Here is a 10904-nt window from a genome sequence, read left to right as displayed (position 1 = left end):
TGCTGGATTGACTAGCATAGAGTCCAGAGATGAGGCCAATTGAACATTTTGTGTGGGCTATTTTGATGCAGCGATTAAGACAACACACATTGTTTGGTAAAAACTTTGTAAATATCGAAAATTCGGAATGAAATGACACATGTAGATACAAAGGTGAAGGCGTAATGCAGCGTTGCTAGAGAACTGAGTTGAACTCAACATGTTGTTTTTTTTATTGTTTCTGAGGCTGTTTTTTTTAAAAAAAAATCAATTGTACGTAGATTTTTTTGGTACCATGCTGCATTTAACAACGTCTGATCTAACGGAAGATTTCCACTCATAGCACGCCTGGCCGCCGTTCTGGAGATAGTACGTTCGAGATTTATAAGCTCTAATTCTTTAGCAGTTAGCAGTATATGCAGTTAGTTAATACCACAGTAGGGTTACAACATGTATTTTAAGATAATTAAATTTAAACAAAACTCTATAACAGAGCTGTCTAACTGCTATGCTTTTGGTTGAACCAAACTGTTACGAAACTTGTGAAAGCAAAATTGGTAGAGTTTTGTTGCTGTGTTCCATAGGGCTTTCAAATATTAATTTTGATTTTAATTACGTCCATTTGATCTGTGGAGCGAATTGCTGACATGGCTAATATGTTGATTGCCCCCATTTTTTGAGGCATCGAAAACTTTGTTTTAAAGCCCATGACGCATTGTCAGCAGTTAATTTGTAGATTTAAAGGATGGAAAGAGTGCGCAATGAATTTTTTAGGTTTTCACTAAAATTTCAACGTTTTCCCCCTTCTTATTTTTCTTATTTCATTGCTTCATCATTCGTGAGTAGTTAGTTACCATTATTTAATAATCTACAGATCAGGATTTAAATAGACAGTTTTGATGGACGATGAGTTTATTTAAAAATTAATTTATGGCGGGTTGAAGTAATAGTTGTGTAGAGGCGCACAATTTTAGCTTCTGACCCCACCCCCTTCGCCGTCTGCAAATATTTCACAATTTTATTACTGAGAAACTTATGAAAGTTCCTCATACACCACAGTGACATCGTATGCTGCAGATTATTGTTCAAAAATAACAGAAGTTCGACCTAGCCACCAATTTTGAATGCAAAAAAAATCAACCAGCTTTTATGAGTATTCAATTGTTTTTGCTCCAGAAGTTAAGATTGAATTAGATCAGTTCATTTCATCATCATCATCATCATCGCTGTTTTTGTTGACACTTGTAGTGAGCTCGGTATTTTTGACGCTGGTATTAGATGTAAAGCAACAAGATGATAACGCAGGCTCTGAAATGAGCTCTGTATAGTGACGCTGAAAAAGAAAGCAGAGAAAAAACGCCGATTTTGGAATGAGCTCGATTTCAATATATTTTACCTTTTAATTTAGCAAAAATTACTTCCATTGATGAATAATTAATTACTAACGTGTGACGAGACAGTAATTTAAAGATTAAAAATTGTGAAAAGAGGAAGGGTGCGCTTTACCTTAAATTTTACCCCACGAATTAAATCTATTTATTTGCTCTTATTTAGTATTTTCCCGGACCTATTCGGCGTCTCCTCCTCCTACTAGTGGGCATTTATTTTTTGAGCCCGCGCAAGTAATTTGTTTAATTAAATACACAGGTATAGCATACGAATGTCAACCTTTTTCCTGGGCTTTACAAACCGGTTTGCAGGGGAGGATCTCATAAGCGATCTGACCTATCTGTGCCTCTTCAGAAAAAGTGTTATGACGTCAGACGCAGACAAAATCTCTTCAACTGGCGATCTCTCTGATTTCGAGTATGAATCATCTCTTTATGAGCCAGGTGCTGGATCTGGTTCTTCCCAGTTTGGGTCCCAAGTACAAGTCGACCCCTTTTCGCTCGGACCTTCTTTGGGCTCAAAAATGAACGTTCCAGAAACGATTGCGTTGCTTAGAGACGACGAAATGCATAATTACAGACTTTCGGATAAGATGTTTTCGGCTAATCAAGCGGCTAATATGTCAATTCCCGATCGAATTTCACTAGATGGGAGTGGAAATCGAGACTCGGGGTTTTCCACAGGAATGATGGGATCAGTTGTTGGAATGCCAGCTTCTGTGACGGCGTTTTCGGACACAGAAGTGCTCACACCTCCGAGGCATCTCAAGTTGGACGAGTTTGCTTTTCCTAGGTTTGTGAGTTTATTGTTTTTATCCGTTTATAATTGACGAGTGACGGGTCAAAGGGTTTATGGACCGGATGGTGAATAAGAGTTTTTCGATTGATAGCCGCGGTTTCGTAGTGGCTCTTATTTACCTTCTTGTTGTTTTTACAAAATTTAAATTTGTAAACGAAACGTGAATATTGAATCTTTGAATTTTGCGACTTTTGAACATTTTTGGGTGAGGGTATTACTCGGCTCTAAATGATTAGAGCGGAGAAAGGTAAACTTGCTAAGTTGGTTATAGCGGTTCTTATTGAACGCGTACTACCAATCCGCCCAATTAATCTTAACTTCTGAAAGTCATTAAGAGCGAGGAGCTCAGGTCAGTTTGTTGAGTTTTATTTTGACTTCCTTTTTTCAAATATTATTAAAAAATAAGTACTTTTCAAATAATTACTAGCTATGGGCATTTATGAGCTATATGTTTTGGTAATGCAAACATAAACACGAAAAATGGTTCTAATGTTTGCCATTTTTTTAAGTTTTTTTTTAAATTGTTGTCATTTTTTGAGTTTCTCCAGCCTCAGGGGCCATAAAACCTCCTTGGTAGTTTGATAATAGGCCGCTGCATAGTTTCTAATGGCAATGGAATGGTTTTCAACATTTCAATGTCAACGAATTTTAGCAACTTTTTGAAAAAAATTTTTATTATTTTAATTTTTTGTTGTTTCAAGTTTTTCTAGCTTTATGGGCCAGAAAAGCTCATCTAGGGTCTGAAAACAGGTTTCTGCATAGTTTTAAGTGGCAATGAAGTTGTTTTCAACATTTTAATACCATGAATTTTTGCAATTTTTGTTGATAAATTGAAATTTTTTTTCAAGTTTTTCGAAAACATTTGAATTTCGTGCCTTTTTTCTTGTCTCAGTGGTCAGGTAACCTCCTCTAGGGTTTTCTAGTCCGCTATTGCATAGTTGTTACGAGCAATGCAATGGTATTCAATTTTCTAATATCACAAATTTAACAATTTTTTGATGAGATTTGAAGTTTCAATGTTTTGAAAGTTATTGTTATATTCCTAGTTTATCGATCTTTCTGAGACAATTCAATGCTTGAAATTGAGTTGATGGATAGCCTCTGGAGACAATGAAATGGTTCTGAAGAGACTAATATCACAAATTGCAGGACATTTAATTAAAATTTGAAATTGCTTTCAAATTTTCTGTTATTTTAGTCATTTTCTATGTTTATCAATCGTTAGCGGCCAATGATTCGTTTTTAGGTCTTGCAGGTATGTTATTGACAAATTCCACAGAAAAGTAGTGTTTTTGAACTTCTAATATTTAGAAATTAAGAAACTTTTAATTTTTTCAGTTTTCAAGTATTTGTCGTATTTCTCGATTTTTGCTATTTTTTTGGGCCAATAAACCTCTTTCAAGGCGTGTGCTTGTTTAAGTGGGTGTATTTAATTGGAAAAATTTGGGCTTCAGGGTAAAAGCTTCAACAATTTTAGCAATGATTATGCTTTTTATTTAGTCTGATTAATTTTTGTTTCTCAACTTTTGATTTTGTTTTTCTTTTTGGCTGGCGTTGTCCAATTGATCTGGTGGCCAGGTACAGCAGTTCTAAGTTTTCTATTCAATTCTTTGTATTGTATTTCAGGACTTGTCCTGCTATATATTTTTTAAATTCGTCCTCCATCGACGATTCCTGCGACCATTGTCTTTTTCATTTTCAGTGTCTTCTACTGCTTTGCAGTTAATTTTTTTGTGCATGACGTCATTTGTGCTGCGTTTAGGTCAATCGCGTGACTGACCTCACTCAAGGAAATGACTTCTGAACTCAGTTAATGAATTTTTAATTTTAAGCACATACTAGGTGAAGATCAATAGTGTGCATCTAAGTAGTGCCAAACGTATATCCCCTAATTCTTGAGTATTAAGAGTCTTTAGGTTTTGATTTGGAATATTAATTGAGATCTTTTAGGGCTTTTCTTGATAGAGCGTATGCTTCTCATAAGAATTACAGTCCGAATTTAACACAAAAAGTCTAGTGGTCTTTTAAAAGACTGATGGTCAATCTGTCTATCTTATTTTTTTTAGCTGTTTCAATTCCATGGAAGGCCACAAGCGTCTACCGCGGCTATTTTCCGGATATCTGGCGGCTACGTTTTTTTTGTTTCCCGCGCATTGATTTTTAAATGCGTAGTTGGTTATTCACCATCCGCTATTGTGCCTTGCCCATCTGCGCACATGTGACGCAATCTTTTCATTACTTGGTTGGAAAGTTCGAGAATGAAACCGAGGGAGACAGCGACAGATAAGAGAGTTTGGTTTTTCAATGTTCTTTGTTTTCCCGTTTTTTTTGGGACGGAGTTGAGTAATCTTGTTGCGGCTCAATTACACACGCATGCAGAATTTTTAAATTGTCCTGGTCTAGAAAAGGTCAAAATGTTAAACAGGGATGGTTTTGCAGCAAATAAATTTCATTGAGCTTTTGAAACTTTGAATGTTTCAGGTAAAAATATACGAGCTATCGCTCCTACCTTTATTTATTATTGAGCTACTTAGTGAAAATTGACCACAAAGGGCAAAATTATCGTATAATAACTTAAAAAGGGATCTCATGATCCTGTGCGTGGCACAATGTTGCCACATTGACTCTTGAAAGTATCATAACACTCTATCCGAAATGATATTGCAGAAACATTTGCCTTAGCTATAATTTTTTTCAGATATCTTCAGCAAAAACGAGGGGAAAAGTCGTGGTTTTTTCATATGAACCAGAAATTCTTGACTACCTTCCCCCGCAGACCAATTTCATGCCTGCGCCAATTTTTAGTCGTTCACAAAAGGGTTTTAAATTGCTCTCTTACGACGTTTGAAGCAATTGTTACAATCGTGTGTTTTTTATGCAAAATTTTTGCGTAATCGGTTTTGCACTTTTGTTCTAAAACATTCTTTGACTTCCCAAGTGATTTTTTTTCGCTTGACTTCCTCTTTTTTGATTGATCTCTATTGCTGTCAGTCCATAAAGTGTATTGATAAAGTAAAAAGAGATTGCCACCCAGGAAGTAACGGGTTCGACTAAACCCTGGGCGATTTTTTGCGCCGTAAAAATTTTCTCAGCTACATCCCTCTAAATTAAGTTGCTCCCGCTTGTCTTCCGAGGGAATTTCATACAACTTAAGTCGCTTTATGTTTTTGCTCCTATACCAAAAATCAACCAACCAAAAATCAACCAGTTAGGTACCAACTTCTTGTGTTATTGACTGTTTTCATGCTGCTTCATCAGTTTGTCCGGTATTAGTTTATAATTTGCAGCAGATTCTTTTAATTTGGACTACTTTGAAATCAATTTGATTGTCTCGCAATTCGAAATGAATTGTGTCTGATACAGTCTAATTTTCACCGGAAATTCATGTTTCAAAGCTGCCAAATATGGATTTTGAAATTTTAATTGAAAAATAGTCTTCATGCCTTATCGTAAAAAATTGAGAAGCCAATCCAGAAATATGAATAACAGTCAGCAGAAATGTTTCACAGTTTGTCATGATTCAGCGAAGTGCTCTTAGAAAGGCCCATTTGTGGCTACAAGTTTTTTACAGATACAGCTTTACTGTATACTGTATTTCGTAAGACTGATTTCGTAACTTTATCATTAACAATTCAATTTTGGTGACCGCTAACAGGCAGGCAAATAGATTTAATCAAATTTCTGCCAATGTTTGGCTGAGCAATGTTTTAAAATACATTTTAATTTTAACAAATGGATTTAAAATGGCAAAATTAGGTGTAGCAAAAAATTCTTTGGACAAAAAAAGGCAGACACAAGTCATGAAATAGAATTCAAAGAACACAACGTTATTTGCCTGACAACCTGATATGATTTCATTGCAAGAGGAGTTGCAATAACGCAACTCAATGTCAACAATTCGGTTTAAAAGTAGCTAGCAAGGAATTATCAATTTTAGATCTCTAGCAACGTCGAATCCCCTCTGATCAAACTAACTTCTTAAGGCAATAAAGGCTACTGGTTGTTGATATATTTAAAGACAACGTCACAAGTGGGACATGAAATGAGTGCAAAAAGTAATTTAAGTTTTACCTTTGAAAATGTGTTTCATCAAAGTTTTAGAACAACTAAATTTTTAAATCGTTCAAAAGAACGATGAAAAAACTGAGAAGCACAAAATATCATTCTTTTAAATTCAGAGGCATTAACAAATGTAAATCGAAGTTTGAGCCAAATCCAAAGTTTTCGTTCAATTGTGAAAAATGCTGGCAACTGTTGTTAAAGTAGATTCACTCCCTACTCTCAGTTATATCTTTCAAACTCCGTGTTTTAGGCAGTGCAAGTTTGTCGAATTTGCTTGCTGAGTATAATAATAGTAAAGTAACTTTTTGCTTGTTTCATCTTGATAGTCGTAACGATCTTAAAAAAATGAAAAATGTAACTTCGGATCAATGTCATGCAATCATAATAATGGGAATGAACTAATGAAAAAAAACAGAAAATAGTTCAAACGAAAACTAGTTTGTCGAAATAAAAATAGAAGAGGCAAGTATTGAGATACAGTTCAACGTTTTCAAAAAAAACTTGAACTGTCTTTCCGGATGATTTGATTACAAGAGGTAGCTCTTTTTTCAAAGCAACTAAACTTTAATAATAATTTAGAAAAAAATCTTATGAAAACACTTGATATCTTGCAGCTTCGGTGGTTTCAAACTCCTTGAAGAATATATTTTTGTTCGGTGATGCCAGTTTCTTTCGTTCGAGAGCAATTCGTCGCACTTTGGTCTCCTATGTCGTTTTAAAATGCGAATTTTCTGAACCGTAGATTCAAAATATATTAATTTATGGCTGAACTTGAACAGTGAGAACAGATGTAAATTTATTCTAAAATAGATGATTTTCTTAATAAAAGTTCATAAGTTCCGTGAAATATTTGTAATCGATTTTGAAACAGCATTCTAACAGCGTATAGTTAGCATTAGTATCTCAAGCAGCAGCAGATTTTCAAATCGAGTTGTTTTAGTGTATGTAGCTCTCAATATTGTACTTCAGATAATTATATCAATGATATCGGTTTCTTCTCACGTGCAATTCTCAACCAATTGAAGTACATTTTATTGTATTACATTACTTTCACCCTAGTCTGATCAACTTATTTTTACTAATCTTTGAATGCTTCGATCTACGCGCTATAAGCATATCCATGACATAGGAAAACAGTAAGTATCCAAAATAAACGATTGCTTTAAAATGAAAGATATTAAGAGACGCAGAAACATTACTCAACTCAGTCGTATTATTTTGAAATGTTGATTCCTTTAAACGAAATTGCGATTCAAAAAAGTGAAAATTCTTGAAAATGTATAGTGAAGTTTCTAGAAGTTATCAAATATTTAGGTTAGATTCAATTTCTTTAATTCGGTGAGTAGGTTTACTAATGGTCCCTCCCATTATAGCCCCCTCAGCTTAGTGGTCAGATAACCTAAAGCCCCCATCTTGGTAAATATAATTTCGTGGATGGGCTATAATGGGAAAGACCCTATTAATGTCGATTAAGTGAAGTTAGCGCGATGTTTTAGCTGTACAATTTTCCATACATCACTTTTTAATTAGACTATAGTGTGGGGGCGTTTGTGAGTGGGGGGGGGGGGTCATTTTAAAAAGAAGTAGAGTGAAGTAGCGAGTTATTACTCGCTAAAAAAGAAATTTCGTTTGATTCTTGCTCTGCGGATACCATACATATAACGCATTACTCCTCCCCTCCCCTCCCCTCCCCTCCCCCTCCCCCCAAAAATTACGGTACATTTAACGAAGTGGGAGTCTTTATTATTGGGACAGAACCAAAAATTTTATATTTTTTGTAGCGTACCGGTGAATTCGGACCGCCCCAAAACATCCAAAACCGGCCAGGCAGACTTACTCAATTCATCAGACCCAACCACCCCTTCCAGTAGGAAAAAAGTGAAGATGTCATTAAACACGGAGGCAGTCTACAATGACAGTGTGTTCCAGGGGTCAACGGAGGATGTTCTAGCCCTCAGGAAACAAGTTCTGGCGCTTTCGAGGAAAGTGGCTGCCATCGAACAAGACAATAAGTCGAGAATTGACAGAGAGAATTATTACATGTACTCGTTAGCAGTATTAGCTACAGTTACTCTCTATTTGATGTTTAGAAGATGATAATCAAAACTATTTCGAGATATGTTTCCTTTCCACGGTAGAATGTGACCGTCGATAATTGATTTTTATTCATTTTTTTAAATAAAAATTAACGGCTAGCTAAATTAACAGTGCAAAAATGAGCAGCAATTTCTCTGATATAGTCAAAAAATTTATACATGAAATCGGTTCACGGGGTGAAAGGAAACGGTTCCCTATTTCATCTTATTAATTGCTCTCAAACGAAGTTTATAGTATTTATATCAATCCTATGGTCTTTTTTTCTGATTTATCGCTTGACCGATTTTTTGTCTGACCCATTCTTTTAAACTCTGATGTGGTGAGGATTTTATTCCCTAGATCTTAATTACCACAATTGAGTTAAAAAGGTTATTTGCTATTGCGACCCAAGGTATTAGAAAGAATAAGTCTCAATCCGTGTCTTAAGGTGCATTCTAATTACTGGACCTATGTGTAATTTAGTGAAAATAAACTGTATAGATAAAAATGTTAATTAATATAGAGCTGAAAAGGGTGGAGCACAATTTTGAGGGTGTTCCTTACTTGAAATTTACAGTGGTGTATCTAATCTTAGTTAAATATCTAGATCTTACTGTTGGTTTTTGTTAACTTCAATTTCAGTTGCTGTAAGAAAGACAGACTTACAATCGCTGGTTTGTTTTCCCGCAATGCGGAGGTTGGAGAGGCTGCTTTAGAGCAAAAAATAGAGGGAAGGAAGAGCAGCGTACCTTCCCGCTAACTTGAGACTGGTCTGATTTCCTTTAGCAGCAACGTTTTAGGCTTATACGTGGCAGCAGAAATGCTAATCACGAGGCTTCTGACTAGCTCCGAAACAATTGGTAATTCGTGGATTCGACTCATTTTCGTCTTTTAGTCATCTCTTCGTTTCAGAGTTGCTAATGTGAAGAACGGCCTGGATAGCTTTGGTATCTTTCACTTTGGCCGCATATTATTAGCGGCCGTGAATCAGCCGCCATAGCCTAGTCAACAGAGTTAAATAATAAGCAGCAGTTTTGCCTTTGTATAATGTAGTCTTTTGCTCTAATGCTTGCTTTTAATGTTTCCGTCCGTTTAGATTAGTTCTAATGTGTTCAATAAGTTGACGTGTAAATAATTATGATACTTGTGGCGGCAAATATCCAATTAGCAATACTACAGCTGGCCCCTTTTTGAGAAAGGAAATATTGTGCTCTGTCATACAACATTTACACTTGGCTCTAGAAATCAAGTTTTTTGCGAAATACTTAGAGAATTTTAGTGTTAGGAAATTTCCTGCTGGCATGCTGAATCAATTACTCGACAGCACTCATTTTGTACTAAAAAATTAGAAATGTAAATTATACTGAAAATTAATACGAGGTTAAAAAATTAATATCTCTATGCTGTTGTTGTTTATGCCATTCTCTTTCCGTCGTTGTTTCTTGGGCGAGTTTCTCGTTTGCTTCATTTTTAGCTGCGAATCTCTGATCTCCATTATTTTCGAGCGGACGACCAGTTTCCCTATGAAATTTTTTTTCATTGTCTGGCGGTTTGGTTGAAATTTTATGTTCACCTAATTGACTCTAAAGATCGGCCACGGCTTTTTCCGACACCCAGAGTTGCTTTCGGAGTGTACAATTTTTGACCACTACTGTAGTAGAGATAATTTCTACAGTTTTTGTGTCTTTTTTTTTGAGAGTTCCTGGAACGAAGTCTTTACAGATTCTTGGTGAACACCAGGGAGAAATCGTGGATGACGGGTAAGGTGTCGGTTGGAGCATTAACGGTTTGGCGTGTTTTTTCTGATTACTGTTTACTCAGAAATACACCATTGTTTGTAGTCTGACTTGAGGGAGTACACTAATACTTGATGTACTTGGGCTTATTATCAAGTGGGAACATTTCTCTCATTCGTTGGTGTTCAAGACTTAATGGCTCGAGGAAATTTCTTTCCTCTGGGAGACCATCGTCTCTTGAGTCCTTTCCAGATTGGAAGTTCATGTAGGTGTTTATTGTGCCCGTGGTCTTTTTCTTGTCGTTGGTGATGGTGTGCTGGCTGATGTTTTCATTGGAGATTTTGTGGCTGATGTGAATGTTCTTGTTGTTGTTGACGTAGTGGTTGTTTGTTGTTGCCACGACCACGCTGACGCCAGGCTGCTTTTTCCAATGAGGTACGTCAGCGTGCTAGTTCGTAAGGGGGTCGTAGTCTTAGGTTGACAGCTGATTGCTGTCTGTACTGCTTTTGTTCATCATGTATTATCATAATCGAATAAAAGCATAGAGCAAAAAAACTTATTAGCTTTTTGAGTGAACACAACCGCAGTTTGTGTACCAAGACAATCATACTCTGAGGACATGTCTACAATCAGTTACTTGTAATGTTAAGTTTGAGAAACTTTCAGTAGGGTTGAAAAATGAAAATGAAATCCGTTCTCTGAATTGAATTGGTGTTTTTGACAGGTGTTGTTTTGTTGACCTAATCCACAATTAAACAAGGTGAGATGAAAGCGGGCTCTGCTGCAAATGACCGACCGATTTTCGTTACGTGAATCTAATGTTCGTTGATTTGGAATATCGTTTTAACAGATTATTATTGTTAA

At 35.9% G+C, this 10904-nt stretch overlaps 1 protein-coding gene across 1 annotated transcript; it reads left to right on the top strand.

Annotated features, from left to right (window-relative positions):
* The first annotated feature begins 1612 nt into the window (after positions 1-1612).
* On the top strand, positions 1613-8620 carry LOC142353982 (uncharacterized). The gene is made up of 2 exons (XM_075406224.1): positions 1613-2160; positions 8010-8620. Exons 1-2 carry the CDS (start codon positions 1640-1642, stop codon positions 8323-8325), a joined length of 837 nt encoding a protein of 278 aa, XP_075262339.1. The 5' UTR covers positions 1613-1639; the 3' UTR covers positions 8326-8620.
* Positions 8621-10904: the final 2284 nt, after the last annotated feature.

The sequence above is a fragment of the Convolutriloba macropyga genome, chromosome 15 (genome assembly GCF_964194025.1).
Source record: "Convolutriloba macropyga chromosome 15, txConMacr16.3, whole genome shotgun sequence".
NCBI classification, from domain to species: domain Eukaryota; kingdom Metazoa; phylum Xenacoelomorpha; order Acoela; family Convolutidae; genus Convolutriloba; species Convolutriloba macropyga.
Note: the sequence above shows the minus strand (reverse complement) of the source record. Positions and strands in the feature narration are given on the sequence as shown.